Genomic DNA, 18,645 nt, shown 5'->3' on the forward strand with positions numbered 1-18,645 from the left:
TCGATCCAGAATTTCTTGGTGGGTGGGGATCAAGTGGCAGCAGGTACGTAGACATAGCATATACAGGAATGTTACTCAGGCTAGACTTTACGATGACTAATCGGCATCCAAGACTTAAAAAAAAAATCCCTTGCTAGCCATCTAATCTCCTGAACATTTTCTTCTCAATTGGGATCCAGTCAGCCACATGGAAGTGTTGAATGCAGAGAATAGTGTCAATCTGCTGCTGGTTTCCCAAGATGGCTATACCATTACCATCAACGTACCTACACACATGATGCTGGTTTCCGGTGGCCACCGCGTGCTCTGCTCGGCGGCGGCCCAATCATTCCGCCGCCTGGTTGGTGAGGCAGGCCGGCACCCCATCTGGTTGGTGCTGCTCGGTGGGGCGTCTGGCGCCCATGGCTCACAACACATGCTCCCAGGTTTGTCTCTTGGGGTTGGGGACGACAAGGACATGCAAATGCCGGATTGGCATCCCGTCCCGTGCAGTGCTGTCCCCGTCGCCTGAGCTGTCTGTTTTCGTTGTTGCCACACCACGTTGCTGCCACTGTTCAGGGGGACACTGGACACATCGTCTTGTCGCACGTTTACTCAAGGGGCAGAGACAATTTCTCCTCTTCTTCTAGCTGAAATCGTAACCAACTTATTACTGCTAACGATATGCAGGACTCGAAAATATAACATGCACCATAAATTAGCACTGGGTACAATTAAAAATTTAAAAAAAACTAGAGCTAGACAAGGCTCTTCATCTTACGCCTCAGCCAGATGGGCCTAACATCTACGCTCAGCGAGAGGAAGATCTCGCGGTTGCTCTCGTCCAAGAACACGTCGGGCGCAAGCGACTTCTCCACGGGCGACAGCTCCGCCATGGCGCTCATCGCCTCGACGCACCGCGGGATGCTGAACCTGAGCCTGTCCCCACCGCGGGTCCCCGGTCTCCTGCTCTCCCTCGGGGGAGCGACCGCGACGGCACGCGCTGCTTCCACGGCGTCGGAGGCCCCGTCCTCGCCGGGCCTCCCCGAGAAGCGCCACACCTCTCCGCGCGGTTCCTCGGCCGGCCTCCTGGCGGCGGAGAGCTGCCAGGAGGACGGCTCGGGACGCACCTGGGTCAGCGGCTTCGGGTACAGGTGCCCGTTCATCGTCTGGACTTCCACGCCGACCAGAGTCTCCTGCTGGAACGACGACTCCCTTGACACCGGAGACGGGGAGAGCTGTCGGTTCATGTACAAGTCGTCGTCTTCCTCGTCGTCGCCGCTCGAGTCAGCTTCAGTCCCGTTTCTTTCATGCACATGTACGGGCGCGGGAAGACCGCTGCTTTTACCATCCAAAATAACGCCGACTGCAGAATAAGAACGAGGAATATCTTAGTTTCAGGAACGGGTTGAAGTTGCAGCTTCAAATCGTAGCTTATCCCATTAGCGAGCAAATACCAAGCAAGCCATCATCCGTTAAACAAATATAATGGGAAAAAACATACATGTTACTTTTTATCGGAATGAAAATATTCAGGGAGACAACATAACGTATCAGGGTAACTTCAAGGAATCCAGAAAATACCATACAAAACAAACTATTCATCAGGAGGCTACCAACAATTTTATCACATCCCCTTTTTTGTTTCCGACAACACTATGTAGTTATTCCTAAGAATGCTAGGACATAAAATTGTTCAGAACAGTGTCAAGCAATGAAAATCAAAGGTCATGCAAATAACCTATCTAGTTGTCAGTTAAGGAAGAAACTTGTGCAATACTTAGGTACCAAACAGAGCCAAACCAGAAATCTGATACAGAACTCCCACTTTGAAATTATTCAGTAGAACCCATTTTCCAACTCCTCAATTGCATTACCTTTTCTCCCAAATGGGTTTCTACAATCATCGCACTTACAGTTGATAGAGCATCCTGCCCCTCCCTTCAAATAAAAAAGACATGTTTACTTAACCACAAACTGACATAATGAAAACGAAAATTAACAAGACAAGGCTGAATATGGAACCTGGTAGCAGTCACAGTACTTCTTAAGGCAGCCTGACTTCTTGCAGGTGCATTTTCTTCTAATAAGATCCATAGGGGACCTTATGAGTTGTTCCTGATGACAATAAATAGCAGGATCACCCAAAAAATTGAAAAAGTTCAAATAGATATAGATAAGGTGACGTAAGAAGAAATTCATACCACTATTTCTTGACCAGCCTCCAATGTTTGGACAGGTTTCAGAGGTAAAACTGGTGCAGTCCATGGAGCACCTTGAGGTGGCTTGTTATGACAAGGTTCGCATCCACATAATTCAGTACAATGTGACCCGGAAGCATAGCACACGCAATAACTGTTACAGAACAACACAGATAATGAATTATACACAGAAGAGAACTTAAATTAGCAAGAAAAAAACACAAAGGCACAAGCACACATGCTCAGGTGCGGAGATTGCATGCCTGCGTAGGACCACATGTGTGTGCATAAACCAGCGCAGTTGGTTTAGCACAGTGTTTACAACTCAACCAATTAATCACAGTTAGTCCATGATTCATCAACATATCAGTAATTGGATTTGATCAGGTACAGTGACTAGATATCATATATCAGCCGGTAGGCTAATCGTAGTCACAATTAGTTTGCCAAGTCTGGGCGGCAGACTTGCAGCCAGTAGCTTGAACTTGGCAATTTTGTCCCAGTAGTATTTGAGCCCATTAGAAATCAGCTTATACATGTACACACACATTGCAGTTTCTATCCCATGCTCTGCAAGATGTTAATGCCCTCAGCACATGAGTTAACTGGGTTTACAATCAGGTACAACTAACCAGCTCGGCAGTAGGCAGCATGAGCCAACAGGACACCAGACTAATCATTCCTGTAGGCTGTAGCAGTGTAGCTGACTATTTGGCTAGTGATCAAGTGCCCAGGCAACTCAACCTGACTTTATAACTTGAAAACATCGGTTCAGTGTTCACCTTTATTGCCATAATTGCATTTATGTGGAACCCTCATCAGCAAACTTAGCTCCCTCCACAGGACGAGCGGTACACAGCATTACATCCAAATAGGCAGATCACGGACACACCGGGAAATGCAGCAGCCTGTTCTTCCGCCGTGCAAGTGCAGCCTTGCAGTAGGATATAGTAAACCTAGAAGCACTGGTCAACTTGGAACCAACAATGGAACCGGCCTCTTCTCATTAATGTACATCCAGTTACGAGCGGGGGTTACTGGGAGCTCAATAAAACCGCGGCATTTTGCTACTAGGCGGTGTGAGATTGACGAAACAAAGAAAAAAAGAAAAAAGTACCGTACATTTGAAACATGCAAGACTAATCAGATTAAACCTAAAACATCTGCCTAGAAACAGCACTGGATTCGTCAGCGACAGCAAACCGAATCAGCACCGAACCAAAAACGGTACAGACATCCTAGGCGCACACTGACGACGACATGTGGGAGTGAAGAGCTCGTTTTCTTCTCTAGCCACACCTCATCCCACGGTGGCACGTACACTGCGCGGGGGGGCTCGAACGGAGCAATGGAGAAGGCAGTGCAGTGCAGGCCAGGGGCGAAAGGGGTAAACTTACAGCTTGAGGCACCTGGACTTCTTGCAGCTGCAGGCCTTGCACCCGTCCCCGTCGTCCGCCTTCCTCCTGATCCACATCCACCCACCCAGCAAAGAGGGAAAAAAAACAGAGGGACGGAGGGAGAGAGTGTAAGCGGGAGCGGATCGCACGCAGCGAAACGAAAGAGGAGACCGGGCGCGCGGCCGAAACAGTGCGGGAAAGGGAGAGAGAAGAGGGAGGAGGCGCACGGACCTCCTCTTCCTGTCGGAGTTGCCGTTCGCCTCCGCCGGCGCTGGCGGCGATACGGCCGCGGAGGCGGTGGGCGCGGCAGCCTCGGCGGCTGGAGTCGGGGCGGAGGCGGGAGGCGGAGGCGGAGGCGGAGGCGGGGAGAGGTGCGCGTCGTCGGGCTCCGGCCACGGTTGATTCGTCGCCCCCGCCCCCACATCCGCGTCCATCGGAACGGGCGCCGCCGCTTGCGGCGCCCCGATCGGCGGCGTGGGGCTCGCCGTGGCGACAAAGCGAAGGCGAGCGCGAGAGGTGCGGACTGCGGGAGTCGGAACTCGAGAGGGGCACGGTGCTACGGCCGCACGAGGAGGAAAGGAAAGCCAACTAGTGAGATGAAATGGGGGTTAGGGGCTTTGAGATTCGCGCTCGCTGCTGGGACGGCCCCGATCGCTGTTGGATCCTCTGGTTCGGTTTCGACCAGGGTTTCTCTCTGGCCTGTTCGCTCTACTGAGGGCATGTACAGTGGTGTTTAATGTGGGGGCTCTTAAGGTGTTTTAGGGGGTTATTTGCAAAAAAATGTTAGAGCCGTCTCTCCGTGAAGAGACGCCTCTGGCTCGTAAACCAAGTAACAACAGACGTCTCACTTCCCACTGTACGAATTTGTCGTCTGTTCTATCTATCTGATGCTATACAAATACATTTAATTCTGTATTTATTAATAGACTACGTTTATAGACACTCCATTGTACAATATAGTCTCTTAGTTGTCTCCTGTGCTTGGAGAACCGTTTTGGTGTCTCTCCACTGTACATGCCCTAATCAGTTGGCTTCAATCTAAACCGTATGCTCATATCAATTCCCACAAATCTATGAACAAATCTATGCGTGTGGCGAAACGAATCCATGAGTGTGGATAGCCAATAGTGTTGCATTCAGGTTACCGCCAAGGCGCATGTCGTTATCGATGAGTGCCGTTAGCCATGGATTCTATCGCTAGCTGGAATTGGGGCGTGAGTATATATGGTGGTGGCTGCCAACAAATTGCCAAGGAATTGGGTCCAGGCTTTCATCTGATTCTTTGCTCAGTTTATTAGGAGCATGGACGATGTTTTTACAGCGAAAAAGGATGTGTTCTTCTGAATTTGCATCGCACATCACAATTCACAAATACCATATTTTGCACTCAGTTAACACACCGCAGATGATCAATACCATAAAAGCATTGCCAGTTCATACACGGAGATTTTACAAGTTCGCACGCACACAAACAAAATCATTCCCACTCCCTAAACCATCTTCAAATTCATCAACCACTTGTTCTGAACAAACGCCGTCAACAGTTGCACGACTACAGTTACCAAGCACGCACAAGAGAATGCATCTCAAGAGCCCTGCTATATCATGCCATATCCTATAGTGATCAAAGTTCTAGCTTAAATAAAAGTCTTGCAGTTTAACCTCAGACAAATATAAGTCTTAACAGTTCTGTCATCTGGTACATGCGAGATTCACATCTTGATCCCAGATACATACAAGTCCTCAGATTCTTCGGTCTCCGGAACAAAATAATGAACATAAATTATAGACAGACAGCCACAGGGAACACACGGAGCCAAGAGATAATTTACCAGCAAACCAAATGCCATTGGTTGTTCTAGGGAGGCAGAATTTTGCCAGCACGCGGCAGATTATTATAGCAGTACATAAATAATCATTGATCGAGAGAGATAGAAATGATGAAAGGAAAGTCGCTTGGCTGTCCACTATCAGATGGTATGGTAGAAATAAACCTGATGAGTTGAGACAGGGAAAGGAAAGGATTAACATCTCAACAAGAAGCAACGGTAATAACAGAAAACAGAGGCAAGGAAGTTTACCAGTGACAAAATATGGTAAATTCAAGGGGCTGGCAACTTGGTTTCTGGATCCTCATTGTTTACATCACCGCCAAGGGAAGGGAAAGAAGGAATGGACTTTAAAATCAGCTTCCTGCCACTCCTACAGATTGGAGATAGCCCGGTACCCATTCGCAGGGGAGAGATTCGCTTCTTGTTTGGTGACACCACTTTAACAGAAGTTTGAGGAGATGAATTTCCCTTGAGGATATCCGATGTGCTATCACCAAGGACCATTTCCGCGTAGTTTTCGAATGGGGAGAGCATAGTGTCGGTCTTCGGAGGAGCTTGTAAGTTGCACAACCGCGAAGGATGTCCAGTGAGTTTTGTTGAAGATCGTGGTTTTTTGGAGCTTTTCTTGGAGCTTGGGGGTGGACGACAAGCCAAGGGTCTGGGAAGAGCAAGATGCATTAAGATTCAGTATATTACATTGCATAAGAGGCAGGATTCGCAGTAACATATGTGTATCGTGCAAAAATACAGCATACAAACCTGCACTGCACCATGGAAGGTGTGGTCAGTACATTTTCAGCAGGAGCATCATCAGGAGTTTGGTAGACAACAAGCTGTTTCTCGATTTCACTTTTCTCTTCTTTCACACAAACATCCTTTTCTTCCAATCCCTGCTTAGGTTCCTCTATGCTTAACACGGCAGCCCCTTGAATAAGATTTCAAAAAAAAAACTTTAGAGAAATAGTAGTTTTTTATGGATAGCAGAATGTAAGACATGGTTAGTTACTGAGACAAATTGAAATAGCTAAGCTAACCATAGACTATTACTTCATATAATAACCCAAAGTTCAGATCTAGTATTGTATAGGGCACCCTTTCAGAATGATATAGCTAAATGTAAGCAGCTTGCTTTAAACCAACCAAACATCATAGATCATACAACACAAGCTAATCTTATGAAATTTTCACCAAGTAATGGAGTTACTATTGATAATATAGAAGAACACCAATTAACAGACAAAGACTGCAACTCCAAACTGAAGCAGCATGTTATGATAGGCAAGGTGTATGGGCACCCCTGGGCAGCCAGAGGGCGAGCCAGCAGCAGAGGCGCAGAAGGAAGGATAAGTTTGGCTATCAGCATGCAGATAAGTGCTTGCTCAGTTTAAAATAGAAGAGTTTGTTTAGATTTCCTTGAATATTGGTAGCTTCTGTTATTCGGGGCGGAAATATAAGCCCCTTATTGTGCTAGTCTGTAATTAGGAAAGATCAATCAAAGAAAGAGATTGAGTCTTGCCTCCTTGTTGTTCTCAACTCCATCGCTGCGCCTGAACCCTAGGCCAGTTGTCAAGGGCTGAGTATCCCCAGACATCAGGGCCTCGACTACGCAGTTCGTAGTCGCGACCCATCTTCTCCAGCAAGGTTTTGCCCCTCAGCCGCAGGCTTTGTTGGTGGGTGGAGAGGAGAGGTTAGAGAGAATAAACTTTGCTTAATCCTTCCAGCCGGCTGGTTACACATATATATGGCCGATCGACCCTAACAAACTAGAGATAATTACTCCTTAATCCTAGGGATAGCTATCTTATCTTTCCTAACAACCAGCCCCCCAAATCTTCTCCTTCATTCTAGGAACTTGAAACAGATAGTAATCCAATCTATCTGTAACAAACCAGCGCGTGCACGCCTAACTGCCCCCGTGTATCACACGCTCTTCTGCCCGGCGCACGTCGCGGACGCGCCTGCACCTGGTGTAGGTGCGTCCGCACATGACATCTCCCCCCTCGAGGTCCAGCTCGTCCTTGAGCTAAAAGTCCGAAAACCGGGATCGGAAGTCGTTGAGATCTTCCCATGTAGCTGACGAGGCCTGCTCGCGGCGCCAGTGCACGAGCACTTGGCGAACTCTTCACGCCAGGCGAGTCCGCTCGACCCAGAGGGTTCTGGAACCACCACGCCATGGTGGACTGTGGGCTGGTCAGGCGGCGTGGCGGGCGGAGTCCCGACAATCTTCTTGAGTACGCCAATATGGAACACATCATGAAGACGCGCACCCGGCGGTAGTTCCAGGCGGACAGCAACGCGGTAGGGTCCAACGAAGAGGGGCTTGAGCTTCCCCGTGGCCGAGCATGGAAGGGAGATGGCCGCGCTCTGACGGAGGTGCAAGAACGCCCAGTCGCCGACCTAGTACGACATCGGGCGATGTTACCGGTCGTAGTGGCGCTTCTTGACGAGGAGGACCGGAGATGAAAATGGTGAGTCGCTGCAGCGGACAATGCCCTGCTCGATCATGGCGGCGCACTGCCGCTCCAGCTCATCCTTGTGGGCCGCCGGATAGCGGTACGGGCGTACGACCACCGGCTGCGTGCCTGCCTTTAGGGTGATGCGATGGTCGTGCGCATGCTTGGGGGGCATCCCGGTGGGCGCGGCAAAGATGTCCCCAAAGGAGTCCAGGAGCTTGTCGAGGAGGGGCTCTCCTGCTGCCGTGGCACCCAGGGTTGGCGCGTTGGTGGACGCCATGCCCGTCCAGGAGATGGCACGCCCCTGGTGCTGGAACGTCATCCAGCGTCGGCCTAGGTCCCAGACGATGGGGCCCAAGGTGTCGAGCCACCTAGTGCCTAGGACCATGTCATAGGCTGCCAATGGCATGACGAAGAGGTCGGCGGGAAGGCGACGCCGTCGATAGTCAATGGTGCGCCGCGGATGACACCGTCGCACGAGACGCGCTCGCCGTTGGCGACCATTGTCGTGAGGCGTGGGCGCTGATGAAGAGGAAGGCCTGAGGGTCAGGCAGCCGCCTCGGAGATGAAGTTGTGTGTGTTGCCGGAGTCGAGGGCGACGAGCGCCACGAAGCTGAGCGTGACAACAATCTACATGGTGTCGACGACGGAGACCCCGACGAGGGCCTATAGGGAGAAGACGGGGGCGTCCTCGTCCGCGGCCCCCGCAGTCTCCTTGGTGATGGCGTTAGCATCGTCTTCCTCGATGCCCTCCAAGAGGAACAACCGCTGGCAAACGCGGTTGTGGCCCCGGGTGTACTTCTCGTCGCGGTTGTAGCAGAGGCCTTTGTGGCGCCGCTCCTCTTGCTCCGCCTGGGTGAGTCACTTGATCTGGCGGCCCTCGACGGAGATCATCGCGGGTGCTGCTGCTCGAGGACCTGGTGGGGCCCGGGATATCGGGCGGCGTACTGCTCGCACAACTGGAATTGCCTGGCCAGGCTCATGGCAGATGCCAAGGACTAAGGGTTCTGGATGCGGACATCGATGCTGAGCGGCGGCTGAAGGTCTGCGGTGAAGAGTTGGACCCGCTGCGACTCCTCGAGTGTCCGGGCGCGAGGTAGGAGCGCCTGGAACCGATCTTGATATCCGGCGATCGTGCCAGTGCGCCGTCATGCGGCCAGTTCGGCCAGCGGTGGCCCGTAGCGCGGGTTCAGCAACTCCTTGAATCGACGCCATGACGGGGTACCTTCATCCGTCTGGATCTGGATGTACCACATCTATGCTTCGTCTTCCAAGTTGTAGGAGGCCATCCAGACCTTCTCCATGATCCGCTGCTGATGGAAGTACGATTCGCAGCGGTTGATGGAGATCAATGGATCGGACGTACCGTCGTAGCGGGGGAAATCCAATTTCTGGAACCGCGAAGGACGATCGTTGTGGTGTTGGCCGTCGTTGCCCCTGTCGGTAGTCGACAAAGAGGATGACTTCTCCTTCTACAGTGCGACCACGATCGTCTGAAGGTTTGTCACCGTGTTGGCCAGGGCCTCGATCATCTTGGCCAAATCAACAGTAGTTGGTGCTGACATGGCTGAAGGAGCTGAAGTGGCGTCGGCTGGTGGTGGTGATGTTGGTGGGTGGGGTAAGGGCGCAACGGCTACGGTGGGTTGGGGAGGCTGTCGGTTCAAGGGCGCAGCGGCGATGATGGGTTGTGGAGGTGGCGTGGAGGAAGACGAGGAACGCCTGGAACCGGATACCAGGTTGTCAAGGGTTGAGTATCCCCGGGCAGCAAGGCCTCGACTACGCAGTTCGTAGTCGCGACCCGTCTTCTCCGGCGAGGTTTTGCCCCTCAGTCGCAGGCTTTGTTGGTGAGTGGAGAGGTGAGATTAGAGAGAATAAACTTTGCTTAATCCTTCCAGACGGCTGGTTACACATATATATGGCCGATCGACCCTAACAAACTAGAGATAATTACTCCTTAATCCTAGGGATAGCTATCTTATCTTTCCTTACAACCAGCCCCCAAATCTTTTCCTTAATTCTAGGAACTTGAAACAGATAGTAATTCTATCTATCTGTAACAAACCAGCGCGTGCGCGGCTAACCGCCCGCGCGTATCGCGCGCTCTTCTGCCCGACGCACGTCGCAGGCGCGTCTGGTGTAGGTGCGCCCGCACATGACACTGGGCGTCAGCGCGACGTCCTCTCACCCTTCTTCCTCCAACCCTCCACCCATTAGCCACTCATACAACCTCCGTAGCCGGGGCAATCCTACACAGCATGACCAGACTACTGATGCCAATGGTCACCATGGTAATTTAGGAAACAAACAAATTAAAGAGTACTCCAAACTAATAAATAAGGTAGAATTCTAATACGTGCAACGGTCTTTTTTACTTTTTAAATAGGTAATAAATAACAGATGGAATATATGGTAATATATTTTCAAGTTGAATGAGGGCCTAAAGAACTCAGTGACTCAAGGTTTTATGTGAAGCTATAACTAGTACTATTGACTGGAACCGTCTCTTAGCTGCTTTTGTTACTTGTATACTAAATAAGACTGCATGAGGTGCAACTATGATCTTAGAGTATGCATGTTGATGTTGCAGTTGTTTAAAACAGAAATTTATGGAAATGGGTTTCACTCACCCTCCCGTTTTCCAAAAGCATTCTTACAGCCCTCGCATCTGCAACTTATGGAGCATCCCACACCACCCTTGATGAAGAGTAAAGATAAGATGCATACAGAGGGATTAAGAAGAAAAAAGAGAGAGCATTAAATCAATGTAGGAGTTGAAACCTGAAAACATTCACAGTATTTTTTTAGACATGACGACTTCTTGCAATTGCATCCCCTTTTGTGACGAGCTGAAGCAGGAGTTTTATTGGAGAAGTCCTACAATATTGAAGATGATGATATTAGCAACAGACAAGATTAAGGGAAGTACTCAGATACAATAAGTTAGTGTCTCTTACCCTTAGTTCCAGACCAGGCTCAGATGTATGAATTACTTTAGGAGCAAATGCTAATGGATTGCGAGATTCAATCTGTTGCCGCGTAGATAGAACAGTTTCCGTATGACTCTGGTTGTTCATACAGCCGATACACGAACAAGGCTCAGAACAATAGACTCCAGCAGCAAAACACTCACAGTAACTGCATGAAATTAAGCAAAAATTTATCATGTAACAGAAATCAGACAATGTATCAGTGTAAAGACAGTTTGCCAGAAATAGAACACAGATCCCTTCTCCCTTCAAAAGAGTCAGAGCATTGAAACTAATTCAGGGAAGGGTAAACATTCATTAGAGAAGGGTCAGACACTAAGACCAGACAAAATATTAGTTTGAAGACAGAATTTGAAAGGAATAACTTGGAAAGAACATGGGTAACTCTTGAAAAGGGTCGATGAACAAGGTGAACATACGTAGACAGGTCAGACAGGTGCCAATGACTTAAAGTAGAATGGCAAGTGAAGGAGTGCACCATTTTGGGGGGTGGGGGGTAAATCTAGGACAGCTAGCCAAAAGATGAGATATAAGGTGTGAAAGTTGTTGGACACAGCCTAAAGGTAAGTTTTATAGAAAATTGATTAGACCTACTATATTGTATGGTGTAGAATGTTGGCATACAAAAGGATGATGTGTTCATCAAATAAGTGTTAGGAAAATGCTTATGTTGCGTTGGATTTATAGTCATATAAGAAGGGATTGAGTCCAGAATGATGATATATGTGATAGCCTAGGGGTAGCACTAACTGAAGGAAAACTTGCACAACATCGGTTGAGATAGTTTGGACATGTCCAACGAAGACCTCCAGAGGCGCCAGTGCGTAGTGGTATCCTAAGGCACGATAGCAATGAGAAGAGAGAAAGGGGAAGACCAAAGTTGACACGGGAATAGACAGTAAAAAGAGAATTGGAAGCATGGGATATACCCAAAGTGTTAGACTGTGGACTGCTTGATTGTATTGCATAGAGGTGGTGGTTACATATATAGACTCAGAACCCTCACCCTAAAGGGTCGGCAGCCCAGCAGTGGTGTCGGCCCACACACACAGTCTAACATCCCCCCGCAGTCGCAACGGGGGCGCCGCACACGATGAGACTAGAGTAGAAGCCGAAGATAGGAGTCGACGGGTTGATATCCCCCCGCAGTCGCAGCGTCGTGAGGGTGCGAATGTTGCAGCTGGAGTAGAGATCGGTGTGGACTCCGAAAAGACGATAGCCCCTAGATGTCGAGGTAGCCGAAGTCGAGATGGTCGTGGTCGGGAGACACGCAGCAGTAGCCTGTTCTTCGGGGGTCGACGTTCGAGCGTCAACGGTCGGCAGGGTGACACAACAAAAGAGCACTAGCAGGCCGACCTTCTAGCTTCTTCGATCGTCCGGACGTCGAGGAGCCCCGCCAAGGAGGCCGACGGCAGCGCCCGCGTCTACGCTGGTCATGGTGGTCGCGCCCGCGGCAGAATAGAAGAGGTATCGGGGGATCCGACCGGGAAGGCAACGGCAACGACGGATCTAGCCAGGAAGACGACGATCCGGCCAAAGGGACGACAGATCTAGCCGGAAAGGTCGCGGCAGCGGTGTATCCGGCCGAGAAAGCCGCGGTAGCGACAGATCCAGTTGTGGCGGAGACGAAGGGGTGGGGACGGGTCAGCTCCAGCCGGGCAGGGGCTTGCGCCGGTCCTGGTAGGGTTGTGGACACCTAAGACAGAAGAAGCTTGAAGTTGGTAGGAGGCACTGTTGGGTGTGTCAGGTGAAGGCAAACAACGGCCTACTCGTAGGAGCAAGAAACATGGCAACGCTGTCGACGAACTGCAATGCGCGGGTACGGCGACGGCACACGGCAGAGGGAGCCAGGAACGCGTGGCTCCCCCGCAGCAACGGCGGCCGCACGAAGGCTGCTCACGCCGAAGACGCAGAAGACGAGGGCCGATGGCGGGGTGCCTTCGGGCGACGCCTGCGTGGATCCGAACTGCACGCGCGCCCGCGAAGCAGCGGCAGCCCGCCTGAGAGGCAGCGGCGGCCTGCCTGCATGCCCGCGCGGGCGGCGACGCAGCAGCCGGCACGCCCACATAGCCGAGGACGCCCACGAGGGGAGGCGCCGCGCAAGCATGTGCTCGCCAACGGCAGCAGTGCGCAGGGCATGGATGGAGGGGCCCGCGCTGGCGCGGAGGTCGAAGGGGAGGAGTCGTGGTGAGGAAGGGGCTCGATCGTGACGTTGATGGCGGGTCGATCTGGACGGGGAGTCGACCGCGCGCAGAGGCGAGAAGCTTGGCCGAACCTTGAGGCGGCGCTCTGGCACGCGGTTCACTAGAGTTGGGGAAGGAGAAAGGAGGCCGGCGGGAGAGGCGAAGCCAGGGGGTGGAGGGGTGACCACCCTCAGGAGGGAAGGGCGAGCATCTGGGGACGACGATGGCTGTGTTGGTGGTTGGACATGCGGCCTGGCTGGCGGTGGGAGAGGAAAACACTAATCTGATACCATGTTAGAATGTGGACTGCTTGATGGTATTGCATAGAGGTGGTGGTTACATATATAGACTCAGAATCCTAACCCTAAAGGGTCGGCAGCCCAACTTTGGTGCCGGCACACACACACAGTCTAACACAAAGATTTAGCTTCAAATAGGAATGCATGGAAAACCGCTACCCATATGCTCGAATGTTGACTTGTGGATTCTATTGGGTTTTAAACTGTAGCCTACCCCAACTGCTTGGGATAAAAAGCTTTGTTGTTGTTGACTTGTTGTTGTTGCCCTACAAACAATCAATCTCAAAAAGGAAATATACTTACTGAAAATAAATACAACGACTAAGTCATTACTATCCCTAATAAAGGGACTAACCACCGAAGAATAGAATCCATGATGAGGGCCAATGACCATAACAGTGGTAACCAGGTATAGAGATGACTGTAAAACAAAACTCGAACACCTCGCAACAACTTGATTAGAATTGATAGAACTATTAATTGAATGCCGTTACTAGCCTACCCCAACTTGTGAGTGACCAATGTCGGTCCTGAGTGTGGGGCAGAGGGGCGGTCGCCCCAGGCCTCCAAGTTCATAGGGACCAATCCTAGGTATATATCTAGTAGTCAAAATGTCAGTATATGGCACAATAGTCCAGCAGCAAAGTATCGAATAGTTGGTAACCATAATGTACCCACAGCTCAATCATATTTAAACATACTAAAAAGAAACTTTTAAGCTAATATTGTAATATGTATTTTTTTATTTACTTATTGTTTGATGTGAATATTTTTAGTCGCTGCTGCTTGTGACTAGAAGGCTGCTATACTTGTTGTTATTTAACATTCTGCCCAAAACTGAAAAACACTTAAAACAGTATAGTGGCAGATACACCTACATGGCTATACATCTTAGTCAAAGAAAAACATGAATGGATAAATGATTCATCATTTAATACTAACAAGAGTTACTCATAAGTCATAAACATCAGCACCTTTTTCATACAATGATACCTAAAAATGAACCAAATATTCAAACTTACAGTTTCAGGCATTTGGACTTCTTACAACTACAACGCTTGCATGAAGTGCCATCACCACTATCAAACTTATGCCTGCAAAATACTATTGCATTTTATGAATTTTCCAATGAAACAGTGCTATTTGACTAAAATAGTAGGCAATAGGCAAAGATATAGTACCTTTTCTTCTTGGGACTACCCTGACTAGAAGCTTCAGCGGTTGCAACATCAGTTGTTTGAGTGAAATCATCATTTATAATGTTTTGCTCAGAAGGTGCCGGAGAAGATCCAGCAGGGCCTATCAAGTTACTTGATTCATTTATAGTAGACTGAATGTCTTGAGGGACTATTTTCTCTTTAGGTGTTGCAGTTGCGGCAAGGGCATTCAAGTGCAAGCCAATACCAGGCAATGCACATGGGGGGGTTCTTAGAGTCTTTGAGTTGTCACCAGAAATGGTTTTGCATTTGGGGGTAGTTGAATTTACAGGATGATGATCTGAAGCTTTGTCTACACCTTTATTACTAAGCCCAGCCTTTTCATTGAAAAGGCTGCGCCTACGCATGCCACGTAAATGCTGTGACAAAGCCTGAAATAGCAGAAAACATGTCCTTTCATAAGAAAAAACATTGATAGTTCAGCCAAATTAGCACAGCCTATACAAAACTAGATTTACAGGAAAGAAAATGATAGAAAGTAAAAGGCTGAATACTGATGGCAATCTTGTTAGCATGTGGACACAAGATTATGCACAATTGAGAGCAATACAATGCACAAGGCACATGAATGGAAAACTGCTAATAAACATGGACTTGCTAAATCCATTCTCCTACATATAGGCCGTGTTTGGCATGGCTCCAGAGCAGAACTCCAAGAAGGAGCTAGAAAGAGCCTGCCAAACACCATAACTCCAGAGTTGCAAACTTCATGGAGTTTTCTGATCTGTAGTAGAATTTTTTGGAGTACCTCTTTTGCTGCTCCGAAAACTCTAAAAAAGCAACATCAACGTGGAGTTTAGAGTTATTTACCCGCTACTGTCACTGGTTATGAGACAACAATTTAAACTCTGGAGCAGAGCAGCTCTGAAGTGGAGCAGAGCCATGCCAAACACGCCCATGGTATCCAAGCTAATATTAGTTTGTAGTTTGTACATACAGATATATTGCACGAGTCTTCGAATTAGATTAGGTCAATTAGCACAGAGCATTAGTAAAGCCAATATACAAAACTTCTAAATGGCAACACAAAGCATACATACATTTTGCTCAGTAGGCATGTAATCTTTTGGCTCATTGAGCTTGTTACATGGCATCAACTGACTTTGCAAAGCACCAGGAAGTGCTTGGGGAGTATAAGCTACTGCAGCCCCTTCAACTGCCCCGTTCCAGTACAGATGGGGTTCATGCACAGAATTTTGGGTGCAATTTCCACTTGACTGAACATCCAACAAGGATTCACAAGGGTAGGGATTATCAGCCTTTTGTGTATCATTCATTGGTTGTGCTTCTGTTCCAGATGGTACGGCTAAAGTCAGCATATCACTACTTGATTGGTGTGTAATCATGTAAACCCCATTATATGCCGCAGGTTCATCATTGTTTTGTTCAGATAGCTGGTTTTCATGAACAACTATCCCAGAATGTGATGAATCCATTCTGTCTGGGCTACTCTCATCAAGGTTCATACCTTCTAGGCCTGTGCACTCCTGGGACATGGTAAGGTCTATTTTACCACCAGCGCATTGATCCTTATCGCTTTCCATACTGCCAGCAGCATCTTTTATGGATTGAGTCAATTGGCCTGTAGAGCTTGATGTATGATCTGAAGAATCAATAGATGCCTCGTTTAGTTGACAAGTGATATTACAATTCTCTGGCACAATGTCTTTGCATCTGATCATTCTAAAAGAGCCTGAGGTGCCTATCCGAGTTCTGACACTGCTAGGTGAGTGCAATTCATGAGGAAGCTGAACAGATTCGTCCCTACCAGCATGAAATACAAACTGTAAGGCAGAGCCAAGACAGACACATAAAAGTCGAGATTAGCTAGAAAGCATAGAGAAAAGATGAAAATAAACCTGATCAGAACTTTAGTTCCCTTTGTTGGATTAACATGTGGTGAGGCAAAGATCGAAGAAACAGGTGCCAAATCTGATGACTTGAATAGCTGCACATTATGTGCTGAGTCTAAAGGTTTAGGTGGTGGTATAGGCGAGAGATTGTTGATGAAATTGAACACAGGAGAATCCTGCAAAACAGTAAAATCAAATTAGAAAAGTAAAGCCATAGGTCTTTATTTCTTCACTACATACAAAAACGAGCTTAGATGCCCTGATGTCAATCAATTGAGAATTGGCCAAATCCAAACCATGACCTATTTTAGCAAATAGATATTACCACAGTCTTCTGTAAGAGGAAGTCTGCTAAACCCCGTAACTTACACCAACTTTTTCCCCAGCCCACTTAAGAGAACGCAACACAAGGAGTTGCATGCATTGAATACGATACAAGCTTATCAATGACAAATGCTTTATCAATGCCTGAATCGTGATGACAAGTAACATAGCTAAGTGTCTCTACTGATTGGAAAGCAATCTTGCAAGGAACCCCGAGGCGCATTGAAAGGCCTAGAATGATGAGCTGAATAGCTGATCAAATGCAGCAGTGCTGAGACATATATTGCTTGCAAAAGGAAATGAAGTGAGGGGCCTGATACTAGGACGTCCTAATTGCCGAGAAAGTATGTTCATGACCAAGCAATGTGCATGATCAGACACCCATATCCAAGCTACAGTGCTACACCCAGGAGTTCCTCAGCAAAAAGCACAAACAACCCCCAAACTCCAGAAAACTCACACTTCGCATGGACAGAGGACCAGCAAACGTATGAATCTAAGCATTGATGTTGGAGATCCAAAGGTCCAAACAATGCACGCATCAGAGCGTAGTAACATCTCATGGAACGACGAGGTGACAGTCCAAATGGACAGGCCGCAGAACTCACAGAATCAGCAAGCCAATTGGTCCATCTAGTAGGGATGGTTGATCTAATGAAACTAGCAGCAGTAGCCTGATTGACAGTAGTAGTCGCCTTGAGTAAGGCCCCCCAAATCCCCACCTCTCACTCGCAGAGAAAACTCGTGAAGAGTTGAAGACCTCAAATCCAACTCCAACATCGGTGAAACCGGCGACAGGGTGCGTCGACCAGAACCCTAATCGCCCACCCACCCACCCACCGAAATGCGCCCTCCCAGTCCCCAAAACAGATCACCAAAAACGTCAAGCAAATGCGGGCACAGCAAATCGCATCCGCCGCGCAGCCGCCCGCCGACCGACCGACCAGTCCAATCCAAGCACGAACGGCACGCTTCCCCGCCCCCGCTCCTAAAATCCCCACACAGAGAAATGGCCTCAGAACCCCCCATCAGAACAGCGAAAACCGGTGGGAACAAGCATCAGCGGGGCGGCCCCCTGGCTGCGAGCGAGATGGAGGACCTCGAACCCGGCGCCGGCGCCGGCGCGGGGCCTATCCGGCGTGTCCATCTGGTCCGGCGACCCCGCGGTGGGCCTCCCGCATCTGTCTCCCTCCCCGCCGCCGCCTCCTCCACTGAGTACTGACGAGTGACGAGCGAACACTAATGCTTGTCCTAATAATTTTTACTGGGCCCGACAAGAGGTTTCTCGTGTTGCGATGCGCCGGACGTGCGACGCCCGGCCGAGATTTTTTTTTTCTCCCGCACCTTGCAGTCGGTCGGCCTCGGCTTGGCTCGGATGCGTGCGTTTGATGGTTTGAGGCGGCCATGGGCGGGAACCCACATTGAGCCTGTTTGGTTCAGCTTTTTTCTGACCAGCTTTTCTGAGAATCTGGCTGTGGAGAGAATCTGACTGTGTAGAGAATCTGAGTATCATTAGAATTACGTGCGGAGGAAGATAAATGTATCCATATGACTCAGGATCTAGAAAGTGACAGATTCCTACTATTGCAACGACTCAACCGATTATGTGTTTATGTTGATGTTGAATGGTTTTAGCCAAACGAATTTTATAGAAGCTGACTGAAAAGCTGAGTGTTTGGCAGTCCGCAACAGCTTTTGGTGGCCAGAAGCAAGCTCCAAAAAGCTGAAACAAACAGGGGCATTTTCGGGGGAGCGGTCGGACAGACGATCCGACTGCAGATAGGCTTCACAAATTTCTATTCAACTCCATCTTTTTTTAGCAATACAACTCCATAGATTTGGGCTTTTTTTCACTCCTAAATTATATAATCCAAATCCATAGATTTGGCCTTGTTAGTTTACACCAACCCAACTCTTAAT

At 49.0% G+C, this 18,645-nt stretch overlaps 2 protein-coding genes across 3 annotated transcripts; both read right to left on the reverse strand.

The window, feature by feature from the left end:
- Positions 1-630: 630 nt before the first annotated feature.
- LOC100217281 (Protein tesmin/TSO1-like CXC 4) lies at positions 631-4,142 on the reverse strand. 2 transcript variants are annotated; one of them, NM_001143632.1, is made up of 6 exons: positions 3,809-4,109; positions 3,578-3,643; positions 2,184-2,334; positions 2,005-2,097; positions 1,857-1,920; positions 670-1,345 (listed from the first exon to the last, which is right to left on the reverse strand). In NM_001143632.1, the coding sequence occupies exons 1-6, from the start codon at positions 4,009-4,011 to the stop codon at positions 738-740; spliced, it is 1,185 nt and encodes a 394-aa protein (NP_001137104.1). In that variant the 5' UTR covers positions 4,012-4,109; the 3' UTR covers positions 670-737. The 2 variants fall into 2 exon arrangements, with proteins under 2 accessions (XP_023157603.1, NP_001137104.1); XM_023301835.2 differs by lacking the exon at positions 3,578-3,643 and having other exon boundaries at positions 631-1,345; positions 3,809-4,142.
- Positions 4,143-4,956: 814 nt separating this feature from the next.
- Positions 4,957-17,972, reverse strand: LOC100216775 (uncharacterized). The gene is made up of 11 exons (NM_001317372.1): positions 17,825-17,972; positions 16,408-16,577; positions 15,589-16,312; positions 14,513-14,919; positions 14,354-14,425; positions 10,817-10,997; positions 10,641-10,736; positions 10,490-10,556; positions 6,169-6,334; positions 5,659-6,067; positions 4,957-5,571 (listed from the first exon to the last, which is right to left on the reverse strand). The coding sequence occupies exons 1-10, from the start codon at positions 17,870-17,872 to the stop codon at positions 5,680-5,682; spliced, it is 2,319 nt and encodes a 772-aa protein (NP_001304301.1). The 5' UTR covers positions 17,873-17,972; the 3' UTR covers positions 4,957-5,571; positions 5,659-5,679.
- Positions 17,973-18,645: the final 673 nt, after the last annotated feature.

This window comes from Zea mays, chromosome 3 (genome assembly GCF_902167145.1).
Source record: "Zea mays cultivar B73 chromosome 3, Zm-B73-REFERENCE-NAM-5.0, whole genome shotgun sequence".
NCBI lineage: Eukaryota > Viridiplantae > Streptophyta > Magnoliopsida > Poales > Poaceae > Zea > Zea mays.